Source organism: Carcharodon carcharias, chromosome 17 (assembly GCF_017639515.1).
Source record: "Carcharodon carcharias isolate sCarCar2 chromosome 17, sCarCar2.pri, whole genome shotgun sequence".
Classification (NCBI taxonomy): domain Eukaryota; kingdom Metazoa; phylum Chordata; class Chondrichthyes; order Lamniformes; family Lamnidae; genus Carcharodon; species Carcharodon carcharias.
Genome location: NC_054483.1, coordinates 20,493,009 through 20,510,646, shown reverse-complemented (window position 1 = coordinate 20,510,646; position 17,638 = coordinate 20,493,009). Strand labels below are relative to the sequence as shown.

The 17,638-nt window shown below is 45.7% G+C and overlaps 1 protein-coding gene across 4 annotated transcripts in view; it reads left to right on the top strand.

Annotated features, from left to right (window-relative positions):
* The window catches only part of sema4c (sema domain, immunoglobulin domain (Ig), transmembrane domain (TM) and short cytoplasmic domain, (semaphorin) 4C), an 86,575-nt gene that overhangs the window by 7,086 nt on the left and 61,851 nt on the right, over positions 1 to 17,638 (top strand). For 3 of the 4 annotated variants that reach the window (XM_041209336.1, XM_041209333.1, XM_041209334.1), the window contains one exon: positions 17,399 to 17,608. In XM_041209336.1, the coding sequence (XP_041065270.1) occupies positions 17,482 to 17,608 (127 nt within the window). In that variant the 5' untranslated portion in view covers positions 17,399 to 17,481. Of the gene's footprint in view, positions 1 to 5,803; positions 5,936 to 17,398; positions 17,609 to 17,638 lie in introns of those variants that run through there. The other variant, XM_041209335.1, reaches the window with a different exon arrangement.

The window sequence follows — 17,638 nt, the reverse complement described above, 5'->3', positions numbered from 1 at the left end:
GTATTATTTTGGTACATTGTGAGCTCATTTCCTTTGCTCTCTGTCACTGGCAGGATGGACCGAATAGTCTCCTTCAGTGCTGTTAAGATTCTCAGAGTCTACACCACCTCCTGTTCTGTTGTTTGTCAATGTCCCAGCAAATTTTCATTTGTCATCTTTTCCTCCTGCGTTTTAGTCACTAATCACGACTTGATTTATGCCTCTTGCACTATTTCTTTGCTCCCTCCCCACCATCTTCATTGCTGTCCTGAACTTTGGGCCTCAGCTCAATTTGTCCTGAACACCAACCCCGATATGACAAGTTCTAATAATTTATTTTCGAAGCAGATTTCACGTGAGCAGGCATTGTGTCAATGCAGCTTTTAATTCTCTTGCCTTACCTGCCCAATGTAGAAAGCATCTATATCTAGGGCAGCATGGTGCAGACTTGCTCCAGACTATTGGAGGCTGGACACACCATCAGAGAGTCATACCGTCACAATAGGAGACTATTTGCCCCATCCAGCCCATGCCAGCCCTCTGGCGATCATTCCAGTCAGTTACATTGCCCTGCTCTAACCCTGTAGCCCTGCAAGTTTATTCTCCCCCAAGTGACCATCCAGTTTCCTTTTGCAATCGTGACTATTTTGGGTCATTACCATTGGCTGCATTTAGAAAAAAAGTCCTTCATCCCATCTTCCACCCCCACCTCAGCTTCTTGTGCCCAAAATCTTGCATTTGTGTCCCCCTAGTCCTTGTACCATCACCTAATTGTGCACTTCATCTAAACCTTTCAAAACCTTGTACAACTCTTAAATCTCTCCCATTCTCCTTAACTTGGATTGTTCTCCTTGAAGCTTTCAAAGCTAACCTTGTAGCTCAAATCCCTCATCCCTGGGACAATTCCAGTAAATCTAGAAAACCTCTCAGACCCTTGCGTTCTTCAAGTCTGGTGACTAGAAATGGACCAGGTTGGAGTCTTGCGTTGCCATCACTGAGCCACTTCATCTTGCAGCTGTTCTCTAAAGTTGGGAGCTCAGGCTGCCAGTAATAAGCAATGAAGTGGCGGCTCTGGGTCTGCTATGTCAATGTTTGCAGCAGACATTAGCGTCTAAGGCAGGAGTGACACCATCTGACAAAGCTCTGCCTTCGGAGATGTGTGTTTAGCCTAATGAATCTGTGCAAGTGACTGTGTCGCTGTGCTTGATATAGAACTCAGGTCCACAGCATAAACAGGCTACTTGCCTTACTAAACACTCCCCACACCCCAAAAGCTTTATGCGTTGTGTTAACTGAGAACTCTCTGAACCATAACAAGTAGATTGAGTGTGAAACCAACCCAAGTGTCTCTGTCAGACAATTGCAGGGTTGTGGATTGCTTTGTTAGAGGATCTTCAGGTGACAGACGAGAATACTATCATGTGCTTGTTTTCAAGTGCAATTCACTATGTTCCACTCGGCCCTTTTCTTGCTCAGTGTGAAAGGCTGCAGTATTTGGAATTGTACATCAATGCTTAGTTCAATGTGCAAATGAATAAGCTGAAAATTGTTGAGGGGAAAAATATTTTGGCCTTGAAAGGAATCCAGCCAGTATTCTACACTATGGAATGATCCTGGAGCTTATAAGGTTAACTTTTTATACAACAGGTTGCGTAAACCTGGCTTAATATTCCCTTGAGTTTGGAAGGTTGGGGCATGATCTAATCATGTTTGAAGTGCTGAAGGGTTTCAGTGGGCTCAATACACAGGAACCATTTCCCCTGGTAAGGAGAATCCAGAATCAGTAGGCACAATCTTAAAATTGGAGTTTGGCCACCCAGGAGTGAAATCAGAAAACTCCTTCTCAGACAAAGGATTGTGGAAACCTGGCACTCACTCCCTTACAAGTGCTATGCACTCTAGGTCAATTGAAGTTTTCAAGATTTAAGGAATAGATTGTTGTTGGGTAAGGATATTAACTGCTATGGCGGAAAGCAGATCAGTGGATTTTAAGTTTCAGATTAGCTGTGATTGAACGAAACAGGAGTTTGAGGAACTGAATGGGCCACTCCTGTTGTAATACAGCCAGACCTATCCCACAGCAAAGGCTTATCCCAATCCAGTGGAAGATGGTGGCATAGTGGTAATGTCACTGGACTAGTTATCCAGAGAACTAAGCTAACACTCTCGGGGACAAGGGTTCACGTCCCTCCATAGCAGCTGGAATTTAAATTCAATGAACAAAATCTGGAATATCGTGCTAGTCGCAGTAATCGTGACCGTGGAACTCATTGATTGTTGTAAACACCCATCTAGTTCACTAATGTCATGCTTACCAGGTCTGGCTGACATGGAACTCCAGATTCACAGTAATGCGGTTGACTTTTAACTGTCCTCTGCAAACCCAGCCCTGTCAACCCTGCCAAAGTCCTCCTTACTTACATCTGGGGGCTTGTGCCAGAATTGAGAGAGCTGTCTCAGACTAATCAAGCACCAGCCTGACATAGTCACAGAATCATACCTTACCGATCAAGTCCCAGCCACCACCACCATCATCCTTGGATATGTCCTGTCCTACTGGTAGATGTGGCAGCACAGTGGTATATAGTCAGGAGGGAGTTGCCCTGGGAATCCTCAAGATCATCTCTGGCCCCCATGAAGTCTCATGGCAAGGAAACCTCCTGCTGATTACCACTTACCACCCCAGCTCCCCCTCAGCTGAGTAATCGGTGGTACTCCATGTTGAACATCACTTGGCGGAAGCAGTGAGGGTGGCATTGGCGCAGAATGTATTCTGGATGGGGGACTTCAATACCTGTCACCAAGAGCGGCTTAGTACTTGACCTCATCCCCACCAACTTGCCTGCTGCCAGATGCACCTGTCCATGGCAGTACAGGTAGGAGTGACCACCACACAGTTCTTTTGAAGTCCTGTCTTCACATTGAGGATACCCTCCATCATGTTGTGTGATATTAACACGTGGTAAACGGGATAGATATCGAACAGATCTAGCAACTCAAGACTGGGCAACCTTGAGGCACTGTGAGCCATGAGCAGCAGCAGAATTGTACTCCTCCACAACCTGTAACCTTATGACCCGGCATATCCCCCAGTCTACCATTACCACCAAGACAGGGGATGAGCATAGGTTCAATGAACAGTGCAGGAGGGCATGCCAGGAACAGCACCAGGCATTACCTAAAAATGAGGTGTCAACATGATGGAGCAACAACACTGGACTAAATGAGTGCCAAGCAGCAAGTGATAGACAGAGCCATAACCAACGGATCAGTTTTGCAGTCCTGCCACATCCAGTCGTGAATGGTGGTGGACAGCTGAACAACTCGGAGGAGGCAGCTCCACTAATATCCCCACCCTCAGGAGCCCAGCACAGCACTGCAAAAAAATAAGGCTGAAGCATTTGCAACAACCTTCAGCTAGAAGTGCCAAGAGGATGATCCATCTTGGCCTCCTCCGGAGGTCCCAGCATCACCTATGCCAGTCTTCAGCCAATTCAATTCACTCTATGCGATGTTAAGAAACAGCTGAAAGCACTGGATATTGCAAAGGCTATGGGCCCTGACAACATTCCAGCAATAGTACTGAAGAGATGTGCTCCAGAACTTACTGTGCCTCTAGGCAAACAGTTCCAGTGCAGGTACAATACTGGCATCTATATGGCAATGTGGAAACTTGCCCGGGTATGTCCTGTACACAAAGCAGGACAAATCTAACCCAGCTAATTACCACCCCATTAGTCAAGTGTTGGAAGCGGCCATCAGCAGTGCTATCAAGTGGCACTTCAATAGCAATAACCTGCTCACTGATGCTCAGTTTGGGTTCCACCAGAGTCACTCAGCTCCTGACCTCATTACATGGGACAAAGAGCTGAAATCCAGAGATTAGGTGAGAGTGACTGCCCTTGACTGGTACTTGACCTCCGTAAAGTCAGCATTTGATCGAGTGTGGCATCGGGGAGCCCTAGCAAAACTGGAGTCAATGGAAATCTGGGCAAAAATGCTAGGCTGGTTGGAGTCATACCTAGCACTCAGCTGTGGGAGGTCAATCATCTCAGTCCCAGGACATCACTGCAGGAGTTCCTCAGGGTAGTGTCCTCGGCCCAACTATCTTCAGCTGCTTCATCAATGACCTTCCTTTCATCATAAGGTCAGAAGTGGGGATGTTCGCTGATGATTGCACAATGTTCAGCACCATTCACGCCTCCTCAGATACTGAAGCAGTCCACGTCCAAATGCAGCATGACCTGGACAATATCTAGACTTGGGCTGACAAGTGGCAAGTAACATTTGTGCCACAAAAGTGCCAGGCAATGACCATCTCCAACAAGAGAATCTAACCATTGTCCTTGATGTTCAATGGCATTACCATCACTGAATCCCCCACTGTCAACATCCTGGTGGTTACCGTTGACCAGAAACTGAACTGGATAGCCAAATGAATATTGTGGCTATAAGAGCAGGTCAGAGGCTATGAATCCTGCAGCAAGTAACTCACCTCCTGACTCCTCAAAGCCTGTCCACCATCCAAAAGGCACAAGTCAGGAGTGTGATGGAATACTCTTCACTTGCCTGATTGAATGTAGCTCCAACAACACTCGAAGCTCGACACCATCCCAGGCAAAGCAGTGCACTTGATTGGCACCCCAGCCACCACTTTTACTCCCACCACTGACACAGAGGCAGCAGTGTACGCTATGTACAAGATGCACTGCATCAACTCACCAAGGCTCCTTAGGCAGCATGTTCCAAGCCCACAACTTCTAGCATCTAGAAGGACTGGTGGGCAGCAGCAGTAACATGGGAATACCAGGCGGTAGTGTTGCCCTCTAAGCCATTGGCCTCCTGACTTGGAAATATATCACCATTCCTTCACGGTCGCTGGGTCAAAATCCTGGAACACACTTCCTAACAGCACTGTGGGTGTAACTACACTGCAGGGACTGCAGTGGTTCAAGAAGGCAGCTCACCACCACCTCAAGGGAAATCAGGATGGCCAATAAATGCTGGCCTTGCTGGCAATGCCCAAATCCTGTAAAATGAATAAAAATATAATTTGGCATGAGCTACAAATGCTGGCTTGGCCAACAATGTCCACATCCCATGAAATAATATATTTTTAAAAAACCACATGCGTTTTCCGGCAAAGAGCACTCGATGATCAGAAATGGCTGAATACTTGTTTTCAAACCCTTACTCAGCACAGCAATGTTGAGGCTGATTGTGGAACCATTTTGTTTCAGCTGAGCTGAACTGATTCAGTATAGACAGGAGACGACCTTCCGAGTGTATAATGCTTGGTACTGGGAGGTGTGTAATTCTTAGGTGAGCCTAGGAGTGAGCTGACATTGTTTAATTATAGGGAAGAAACATATCTTTAGTAAGCTGATGCTATCATCTTTTCTGCTTGCTGAAGACTTCCAGAGCCAAGCCTGAGCTTCAGCGCCACCATGTGCAGGAGTTTTGTGGATGCTGAGTGTGTCCCCTCTGTCGCACCAAGCTTCCAACCCAGCGTCTTGAGCTCGGTCAACTACTGGAGGGTTCGTGGAAATTTCTGAGACTGTATTCCAGTGAAAGTCAGTACCTTGAAGACAAACAGGAGCCTGGGGTGAAAAGCCCCCCCACTTGGGTTCCTTATGAAGATTACTGACATAAAATCCCTTCTTAAATCTTTGATTTGCTTTATTCTCGTTATGTAATATAACAACTATTGCATACGGTAATGTTTAACGTGCAGATGAAAATGAAACAAAAGCCACCTTGTTGGAGATGTCTGTAAGTAATCAGTTGGGGAGTGGTTTGCTTTCATTGCAGTGGGATTTATGTGCAGGCTCATTTGAGACTCTTCCTCTTTTATCCCAGTTTTGTTTTACTGCTGCACTGTTCTTGATCAGGACATTGTGCATTCATTTCTTGCCTGAAGTTCGGACAGATGTGCACAACAGCTGCATTAACGCATGTGAGTAGCTGAATGTCAAGTTAATTGCCCTCCTCCTGTGTTACTGACTTGCTTAGCCATGCTAGCTCCATGCTTGTGGTATGTTCTGCCTGCTCTTTCAGCAGCTGCCTTGGGTTTCTGCGTGATTGGGTTGAAGTGCATAATTGGATGTGCAAGAAATTAAATAGAAAGAGTATCAACCATTTGTGCTGTAAATGCATCAGAGCATTTATAAAACAGATTGTCCTGTCACTGAAAAGGGATAATGTATTTCCACAAGTGATTATACAACAGGATCATAATTCAGTCAAAACGTATTATAAGGTAATTGCTAAAACCAGGATCAAGTTACAGGCTCGAATGTAATGAAGGTATACAGATGGTTTATGTAAGGAGTAATAGGAGTGAGTTGCAGACCAGGATCTGAGTGAGGTTCAGAGCTTGGATGCATAATACTGCATCTGTAAGAGTGAGTGAAGAGCTGATATTTAATAAATGCATTTGGCTTGGTGTTTATAAGGATGTGTACACTTAAGCTTTGAGACTTGAAGAGCCAAGGGGAAGTCAAATTGAGCTCCGGTACGGGGACAACCTTGTCAGTCCCGGAGTGTTGGTGAGAGTGGCTGTCCCAGTTGTCATCTCTGTGAGAGTATGATTTGAGAGCACTTCATAGAAGAGCAAGTAAATAGCTTCTACTAATGGTCTAATAACCCTACTCGCTTCCTCCTGAAACAAAATACGGTGGATGCTAAAAATCTAAAATAAAAACAGAAAATGCAGCATCTGTGCAGAGAAACAGTAAACATTACAGATTGATGACCCTCCCTCAGTACAAGCCGTAACTTCTGAACTGGTTCTCGGGAACAGTCACTGACTGAAACGTTGATTGCTTATGTCCATTGGTGCTGCCTGACCTGCTGAGCATTTTGTGCATTTTCTTTCTGCTCCTTTCAGTGTCTAACAGCCTTTCTCACTCCCAGCCCCAGCCAGCCCACCAAATTGTCAAGTATCTTGTGACCATATTTCTTCAGGCAATCCATGTTCAGTGATACAGCCACTCCTGTTATTGCTCCTGTCTTTTGTATGTGTTCAGTTCTGGCTTTCCATCCAGGATGCAATGTGTTCTATTTACAGACCTACGCTTCCTGTATTACGAGAAATACAAGTTGGTCTGAAGCAACAGGAGACACAGCTTGTATTGACTACCTCTCCTGTCATTTGATTTGTTGTAAATCACATGGAAGCTCAACACACACACACCTTGATGAAATTGTGGCAAGTGGGTTTTACTCAGTTCCCTGCACACACCAGTAGCTCTCGGGAGATGCCTGATGGCTGGGTCAATGACTTCATTACCAAATGTGGGAAGCAAGTGTAGATGTCGTGAGTGGCTCTTCCCTTCTGTGTTTTCCAGTTAGTGGTTCCCTCGTGTGATGCCAGACAGTTGGCCAAGTATTCAACTTGGTGGGGCAGAGTAGTGGCTCCTCCCAAATATCGACATTTTTTTGTAGAGGTCACAGTGACCAACATTGGGAACCTCCTCTTCGTTCCTCAGCCCTTGAAGAGGCCATCAAAGCACAAAGCAAGGAGGGAAACCACACCAGTGTGCTTTGCCTCGCTCCATACCACACCAGACCATGCATATTCAGGCATGATTTTGGCTGCCTTGTCCAAGTTGAGCACTGCTGAATGCATACTGGTTCAGGGAGATGGACTTGAGGTGCTGTGGCATGGCAGATGGGTGGTGAGGTTGTACAGACATTTCTGCCTGCTTCGTGTTTGTGGTCTCGTTCTGCAGAACACACGTTTCTCTCTATATTCCCCAATCAGATCAACTAGCTCATCTCCTAGCGGGCAGCTTCAAAGTGGTGTTACCGTAGTTCACTGATTACTGTTCTGCCTGAGCTGGGAATTGCCAACTTGGATTACTGAGCACTTGCTGCATGATAATGCCTAAAGCGTAAACCAGAGACTCATGATGATATGTACACTCACTGCACAAGCAGTTGGAGTCCTGCATGTGGCCAATTTGAATCAATGGAACATACCTAGTTAAATTAGTCACAATTCCTTCCTTAACACCCTTCAATTTAATAAAGATAATGATCAGGATTTGTTTCTTGAAATATTTAGTTCGGGTGATTCACCTAGGCCTACTTCACCCCAAGTTAAACGCAGAGCAAAACTCCCTCTAAACTCTTCTTACCAGTGCCTGAGAGTAAAGCTTCATCTGATGTAGCCACAACAGCTTACCTTAGTTGTAATCTTTGATCTCTTCTCCACTCATTTTCTACACTAGTCATTCGATGTGCTCTAAGACTTGACTTGCTGCTGCATTCAGGAAATTTTAGTGCTATGCCCGTGAATAACATGATTGGGAATGCCTGAGTTCACCTTTAGACTCTTTTTTTGAGAAACAAAATCAACAAATTAAACTAAAAGTCAATAAATCAGAGGGGGGTGACAGGCACTGTAACTAAAACAAAAACATGAAAGGAAACTCACAAAACTAAATCAAAATGTCATTTCCCGGGGCAGTGATGCAGCCCAGCCCCCACAGTGTCCACCAGTCATGGAAGGCATCCAGTGGACACCATGTGTTCCCTCTCCAGGGCCACAAGGATGCGAACATGCCGCGGTAGAGGGGCAGACAGTCAGGGGGCAAACGACCCCCTTGATTGCTCACTGCTTGGACCTGTTGATGGCCACCTTGGCCAGCCCCAGGAGTAGGCTAACGAGGAGGTGGTCCTCCTTCCCCGCTCCCCTCCCCACCAGACCTTAGGTCACCTGAAGTGCAACCCAAAGTTGAGGAGCAACCCCCTTCAAAAAATGAAAAAGGGTCTGCAGCCTTGGGCAACGGAACACAGGCTCCCTTTGGCCACAGAAAAAGTATGTAGCCTGGGACTCCGTGAACTACTTTAACCTATGATTGCATGGCACTGCTGCATGCAACACCCTCCACGCCAGGTCCCTGATGGAGAAAGGGAGGAGCTCACCTTCTGTTGAACTCCTGTCCATGAGCAAATTAATATTGTCTTCGATTTATAGACTAAATTTTGGGCTTTATTTTTATCGACCTTTCTGACCACTTTTATTAATGGAACAATGAAATGTAGTACACAGGAATCAAACCAGGTGTAACTGAGGACATGAAGCACGGATTTCAAGGGTGGGACAGCTGACTGAATGGAGCCCCTTGTTCTTAATTACAACTGACTGTTCAAAGCTGTAATTTAGTTTTATATTCTTCCTGATTTCTTCCCTTCCGAAGTTGATTGCTGCAGGATTTGGATTCTGGTGGTGGGGTGAGGGGGGCTGGCAATCATCTGGTACCTCGTACAAGGTGGCCATTCATGAGGCATGAACCTGACTAGTAAATGGTGACTGGCTATCCCACTACAGTAGTGTCTTTGTAAAAGGAACAGAGGAGGAGGGGGAGGGGTGGTGGTGGGGTGATGCAGAGGAAGTTAGAAATAGAGAGAAGAGAGCTGGAAAATTAGGCTTCAGTCTGAAAGTAAGGATGTGTGCTTAATTCTCAAGTGTAAAATCTTGAGGGTGGGAGCCATTGATAAATACTCCATCCTAGTTGAGGCACAATCAGTTTATCTTGAGAGTGACTGAGCAAAGGTTTAATCTCCAGCAATAAATTGTAACACAGTAAAACATCTCCAAGTGTTTCACAGAAGAATTGTCAAACAAAATTTGACACAGGCATTGAAGGAGATAGATCAGATGACCAAAAGCTTGGTCCATGAAATTTTGAGGAGTGATGGAGAAGAGAGAGAGATGAGAGGCGGACAGGTTCATTGAGGGAATTTCAGAGTTTAGGACTTGCGCAACTATGGACAAGGCTGCCAATGGTACACCAAGGGACAAGTGGTGATTAGCAAGGATCTAGAGTTTGAGTCATAAATTTGTACCTTTGGATAAAGTGGGGAGGAAGGCCAATTACGATTGTCAGCCCTCTTCACTCTCCAGTGACCCCTGCTGCGAATTGTGTATCTGGACATTCGATTGAGGGTCTGGGTCTCAGCTGTAATTATTGTTTGCTGAACCCCTGCTGCCATTCACTCTCTCAGCTCACGCAAGCCTGATTTAGAGGGCGTGCAATATCTCAAACTGTATCAATCAGTTGCTTAAGGAGGTAATGAGGGCAGCAAATAATTGGCCAGGAAGCTTAGAAAAAAGTACTGATGCTAGGTTTTGCTTTGTATTTTTTGAACTTGAATGATTGCACTCATAAAACGAAGAACAAAGCTGGCACATCCTGTGGGACAGCTGAGATGAGATTTTCTGAAGTCTTCAAATGCTGTCTCTCTTGTTTGTTCCCAGTGATTAAATCTTGAATTGTCATGATTTAGATAAGGGCCCACTCAGGACCCTGGATACAGTTCCCGCAGCCCTGGATAAGGTTGTGACGTGAGCCTGGTCTATGGGGACATCTGGCATTAGGAGGGATGACTGCAGCCAGCTGTTGACGGCACTCTTATGTGCTGAAGCTGGTTACAGCAGTCACATAGAATATACAGCAGAGGAGCAGGCCATTTAACCCAACGAGTCCATGCCAGCATCTATGTTAGACTCCATCTCCTCCCATCTTTTCTGATCTAGCTTGAGCAGTGTAAAACTCTGTTCCCTATTCTTTCATTTGATTACAAAGCTACCCCAAATGCCTCTATAATCTTTGTTTGAATTACTCTTGATGGTAGTGAGTCCCACAACATTCTCACAACTCTGTGGTTAAAGAGGTTTCTTCTGAATTGCCTATTTGATTCCTTGGTGACTATTTTAAACAAACAGCCTTCAGTTTCCCACAAGTGGAAATGGGCTCTCGATATCTACTTTATCAAAAGTCCTTCAGCAGACTGCAGACGAAGATTTTGTTGCAAAGAATCCCACTAATATTTCATTTTCCCAATGGTGCTGCGTCTTTTTGACTTCCATTTTCAAAAGTACTCACCAACGATCCACTAAAGGAGTCACTTGTCTCATTCTTATCTGGACGTATTGTTGAGTATTGGTCATCCGATTTGAGCCCAGCCCCATTCCCATCCCAGATGCGCACATGTTCTGGTAGGTAGTGGTCAGGATCGGGAATCATGGCTGACCCCTAGCCAATTGACGCGTCCCTGCCCCTATACTGGCTGAAGACTGAGTGGAGTGCAGATTCTGCAAAGGATACCTTAAAGGTTATTGGCCCTGACAACTTGCCAACAAATAGTACTGAAGATTGTGCTCCAGAGCTAGCTGCGCCCCTAGCCAGACTCTTCCAGTACAGCTACAGCCATGGAATCCTCCCGGCAATATGTAAAATTGCCCAGTACGTCCTGTCCGTAAAAACAGGACAAATCAAATCTGGCCAATTAATGCCCTATCAGACGACTATCTATCATCAGTAAAGTGATTGAAAGGGCCATCGACAGTGCTCACAATTGGCACTTGCTTGGCAGTGACCTGCTCACTGACGCACGGTTTGGGCTCTGCCAGGGCCACTCGGCTCCTGATCTCATTACAGCCTCGGTCCAAATATGCACGCGAACTGAAGAGGTGAGGTGAGAATGACCGTCCTTGACATGGAGGCAGCATTTGACTGAGTATAGCATCAAGGAGCCTTAGAAAAACTGATATTGACAGGAATCTGGGAAAACACTCCACTAGTTGGAGTCATACATCACGCAAAGGAAAACGGTTGTGGTCGTTGGAGGTCAATCATCTGAGTCCCAGGTCATCACTGCAGTGGAGTTCTCAGGCCAGTGTCCTAGGCTCAGCCATCTTCAGCTGCGTCATCAATGATCTTCCTTCAACCATAAGGTCAGAAGTGGGGATGTTTGCTGATGGTTGCACAGCATTCAGCACCATTTGTGACAACTTATTCTGAGAATTTGTGTCCATATGTTGCTAGACCTGGGCAGCATCCAGGCTTGGGCTGATGAGTGTGAGTAACATTGGCTCCATACAAGTGCCAGGCCATGACCATCTCCAACAAGAGAAAATCTATCCCCCATCACCCCTTGTCATTCAATGGCATTACCATCATTGAATCTCCAACTATTAATAACCGGTGGGGGGTGGGGGGTTACCTTTGACCAGATGCTGAACTGGACCGGCCATATTTATATAGTGTGCCTACAAGAGCATTCGGAGGCTAGGAATTCTGCAGAGAGTAACTCACTTCCTGACTCCCAAAGCCTGCCCACCATCTACAAGGCGCAAGTCAGGAGTGTGATGGAATACTCCCCACTTGCCTGGATGAGTGCAGCTCCAACAACATTCAAGAAGCTTAACGTGGTCCAGGACAAAGTGGCTAGCTTGATCAGCACCCCATCCACAAATATTCACTCCCTCCACCACTGACGCACAGTAACAGCAGTGTGCACCATCTACAAGATACACTGCACCAGAGCTACTTTGACAGTAATTTTCAAACCCGTGACCTCCACCACCTCGAAGAGCAAGAGCAGCAGATGCTTGGAAACGCCACCACCTGCGCGTTCCCCTTCAAACAACACGCCATCCTGACTCGTAACTACATTCTTTCACTGTTACAATGTCAAAATCCTGGAACACCCTTCCCATCAGCACTGTGGATGCATTGACACCACATGGTCTGCAGGGCTTTAAGATGGTGGCTCAGTACCACCTTCTCAGTGGCAATTAAGGATCAGCAACGAATTCTGGCCTCACCAGCGATGCCCACATCCTGTGAACGATTAAAAAATAGTCAGTGATTGAACCTGGGACACTTCCAATCCAAATGGCTTACTTGGCCACTGTGTAGTGTGTTTAACATGAAGCCGCCAGGTCATTTCCCTGGCGGGTGCCCATCACTTGTAGAGAGAGGCCATGTTGCTCAGCCTGGTTGGACACACTCGCTGTTCTGTGGTCGGCTCTGTAACTTAAAGTGATCTTGAACTTGTCTTTGGGGGGAAATAAAAAGTGCTTTGGAACTTTTTGATAAGTTAAAAAGCAAATAGCACATTGTAAATGGATATGTGGAGGGTGGAGGTGGTGGTGAGGGCAGGAGAGATTATAGATCTTGCTTTAAGACAGATTCTCAGCTGCTGAGCACCCTCCCCACCGATTTTAACTCAGAAAAGCAAGTCTTACCAGCTTTTGACAACCTTAGGGCCCCAAGTGCTTCACAGCCTGTGCAGTATTTTTTTTTTTTTTGAAGTGTAGTAACACTTGTCAAGTAGGTAATGTGGGAATCAGTTTGTGCTCAGCAAGTTACCTCAAGCTGCACTGCAATCATGACCAGAAAACTTTATTGTTGTAATGAAGCTGGTTTGATGACCATTGTCTTCATTGACTCTTTGGCCAAGCTTTTCTATGAGCGTGGCAACACTCCTCCTCTTGGGTTAGCTGGTCAGCGAGGGAATGAATCAACCAACGTTCCTGCTCCTGACCGCCGCTGCAAAGTGTTTTCTTCTTGAATGTCGCATGAGAATGGATTGACCATGATCCCGTCTCCTGGCGTGGTCAGATATTCATGAGCGCTGCCTGTTGTACTCATAGGTGAATTATGGTCACTTGGGTGAGAGTCCTGAGGGCAGCCAGCTGTACATCAGGAGCTTTCCCATTTGGGAGAATAATGGACTGCAGGTTGGCAATCACTCGCGATAACAATGAACGTGAGAGAAAATGAAATGAGGGAGATTGTGCTATATTTCCTGTCATAGCAAATGGACTGGTTAGATCTCAGCTGGAGTATTGTGTTCAGTTTTGGGCACTGCTCTTCAGGAAGGATATTGAGGCCGTGGAGAGGGCGCACAAGAGATTTACAGCAATGGTACCAGTGAAAAACATGGAGAGGTGAGGAAAGCTTTAATTGTTGTCTTTCAACCAAAGAAAGCCCAGGCGGGATTTCATATTGAGTTTCAGAATTACGATAGATTTTGATAGAATAAATAGGGAGAAACTTGCCACGAGCAGAAAGGTTGGTTATCAGTGAATACAGATGTAAGGTTACTGGCAAAATAAAACCATAGAAAACTTCCCCTTTTTATACAGGGAATGAGTTGAATGTAGAGTGCACTGCCTGAAAAGTGGCAGAAACATATTCAGCAGTGACTTTTCAAAGGGAAGAGAGCTTTTACTTGAGAAATTTACGGATCTATCTTTGAAAGAATAAACATGATATGCTGAATGGCTACCTTCTGAGCTGTATGATCTTGATACAGACCGACCCATTTGATAAATATTGCATGGTCCAAACCCAGTTTGGAAGTACTGTTTTAACATTAGCATTTTTTCTGCCCTGCTTGAACACAAGGAAAGCAGGATGGGGAGCAGGAGCAGACATCATTATAAGATAGTCATTGATAAGTCTAGTAGGGAATTCAGAAGCAGCGTTTTGACGCAGAGTATGCTAAGAATGTGGAGCTTGGTGACAGAAGAAATAAATAACTGTGATGCATTAAAGGAGGAGCTTGATAAAAAGAGGGAGAAAGGAATTGAAGGGAAAGCAGACAGGGTTAGATGAAGTTGGAGGGAAGGAGGCTTGGGGAGAATACAAGGGTTGGCATAGACCAGTGGGGCTGAGTGGCCTGTCTGTGGTATACATTTGATGTAACAATTAGCCAGTGACCTGTGAGTTTTATTTCGCTGCTTCCATGTCAAATTCCCCGTTCTCACGATGAAGCAGCTGAGGCGCCGAGCTATAACATGCTGAGTTCTGGAGAAATTGCAAGCTCCCTGCCGCAGCATTGGCATGATGTAATTGGGAACAGGCCACGATCTAATTTGCCCGCAATACAGCATGGTGATGAGGGAATAGGCCATGATCTCATTTGCCTGCAATTACGCCAGGGCGACTAGGGGGATGAGACTCCTCTGGGAACTTGTCATTGTAATGTCAATGACGAATCGTTTAATGATGGCAATGATCTCACTGCTGAGGACTCACTTGCTTGGATAGGAATGCTCGGTTGGGATTTGAGATAGCTGAACTGCAGTTGGATGGTAACAGTGACACAGATTGTGGTTGTATCCAGACTACAAAACTGTCTGCATGTTAACAACTTGCCTACATTGCACCACTGACTACAGTTGTAGGGTTCACTGACTGAAGAAACCACAAGCCATGCAGATCCGATAGGGTAACTGGTTTCATCGCTGACCTTGTCAAGCCTAGTATCGGGCGGCACTCCTCTGGGAACTTGTCATTGTAATGTTGAGGGAAGGAGGCTTGGGTAGAATACAAGGGCTGGCATAGACCAGTTGGGCTGAGTGGCCTGTCTGTGGTATACATTTGATGTAACAATTAGCCAGTGACCTGTGAGTTTTATTTCGCTGCTTCCATGTCGAATTCCCCGTGCTCACGATGAAGCAGCTGAGGCGCCGAGCTATAACATGCTGAGTTCTGGAGAAATTGCAAGCTCCCTGCCGCAGCATTGGCATGATGTAATTGGGAACAGGCCACGATCTAATTTGCCCGCAACACAGCATGGTGATGAGGGAATAGGCCATGATCTCATTTGCCTGCAATTACGCCAGGGCGACTAGGGGGATGAGACTCCTCTGGGAACTTGTCATTGTAATGTCAATGACGAATCGTTTAATGATGGCAATGATCTCACTGCTGAGGACTCACTTGCTTGGATAGGAATGCTCGGTTGGGATTTGAGATAGCTGAACTGCAGTTGGATGGTAACTATGACACAGATTGTGGTTGTATCCAGACTGCATAACTGTCTGCATGTTAACAACTTGCCTACATTGCACCACTGACTACAGTTGTAGGGTTCACTGACTGAAGAAACCACAAGCCATGCAGATCCGATAGGGTAACTGGTTTCATCGCTGACCTTGTCGAGCCTAGTATCGGGCGGCACTCCTCTGGGAACTTGTCATTGTAATGTTGAGGGAAGGAGGCTTGGGTAGAATACAAGGGCTGGCATAGACCAGTTGGGCTGAGTGGCCTGTCTGTGGTATACATTTGATGTAACAATTAGCTAGTGACCTGTGAGTTTTATTTCGCTGCTTCCATGTCGAATTCCCCGTGCTCACGATGAAGCAGCTGAGGCGCCGAGCTATAACATGCTGAGTTCTGGAGAAATTGCAAGCTCCCTTCCAATTTTTGGGAAGTGTACATGTCCGACAAAGTTGGATGAGAGTTTGGGCTTGTCAGCCATGCACCCAATGGTTAATGTTATTCATGTCGGCGGTTCTCACTAGAGGGCTGGCCTCTTGGGAGGCTGTTGAGGTTCTTGGAAATCGTAAACTCATCGAGATTTGGGTTCTGAAGAAACTGTATTCGAATTGGAACGTTAACTCTCTTGCTCTCTACAGCTGCTGCCAGACCTACTGAGTGTTGGCAGCATTTTCAGTTTTTATTTTAGATTTGGAGAGAGTGGAAGCGAATTGCAGAGAAAGATCTGTGCGTGTCCTGGTTTGTGCATGTAACACTACACATGATGCAATCTGACTTGTTCCAGACCTCTTCCAGTGGGGCATGGGATTTGGGGTTGAGTTAGATCATTGATCAGCCTAACCTCGGGTTGTAAGTTTTCTTAGCACTTCACCACACCTGAAACGATTTAATAGGCTTTGAAAAGGAGTTGGATAAGTTTAGACAGAAACTGCCCCATCAATCCTATGAAAGATAGGTGTTAACCCTGTCTCCTGGAGCTTGCTTTTATAGAGCCTATATTCTCAGTTCTGTGACCCTTGTGATGTTTTGCACTTCCTCCAGTGCTTCTATGTCCTTTGTTATAACATGGGCAACAGAATTGTTCAGTCCCTCGGGTTAATTTAACTTGTATCCTTCAGTGTTGGGCAGAAACTCACGCACAGATTTAGAAATTGTTCTTGTAATTGAAAGGGAAGCGCGTTTACTTGAACGGCAACAGGGATGTGGAGAGAGTAGAAAAACTGCAATCACCTTCCTGAGAGCAGAGAAGGGTAAAGTGAGATTTGATAGAAATATTTAAAATAAATAAGGTTTTGACAGAGTAGTAAGGGAAAAAAACTCTTCACACTGGCAGGAGGTTAGTAACCAGAGGGCACAGATTTTAGATAATTGGCAAAAAGATCTTGGGAGGTGTGTGAGAATTTTTTTAATGTAATAACTTGTGACCTGGAATGCATTGTCTGTAAGGGTGATGGAAACCGAATCAATAGTAACTTGCAAAAGGCAATTGGATAGATGTAAACCAAGTACTTGCAAGAAAATGGAAAAGCATTGAATAGCTCTGTCTAAGAACCAGTACAGAGGCAATGGGCCGAATGCTGCCTCTGTTATGTATAATTCTTGTGATACTGTTTCCTCTTTGCATCTCATAAGGTATTGTGTGATGGTGGGTGTGGGGAGGAGGCAGTGGCCGATTGGCTCTACGAGGTCTCACTGCTTAAATGCAATGGGCTTGATTGACCAGATGGACTTTGCCTAGCCATTTTCCCTAGTGCAGGCTTTGTGCTGTTTGCAAGTGGACATGGTCTCTGCTCGTCACCTAAAACTCACTTATTATTTAATAACCATTGCAGTGGTGACCAGTAAGTTGAAGACTCTTGACGCGGTGAGGGAAGCCACAAAATAAGACAAAGACGTGACGGTGCTCTGCCAAGGGATGGAAGAGATGGCTGCTGTTGGCGGCTCACGTTTCCTCGTCTTCAACTTTGTGATTATGACGCTACTTCAATTCACACAAGCCAGTGGCTGGAAGGTAGTGCCACGCAAGACAGTGAGCCACAGTGGTGAGTAGCACGTTTCTTTCTGTGTCACTT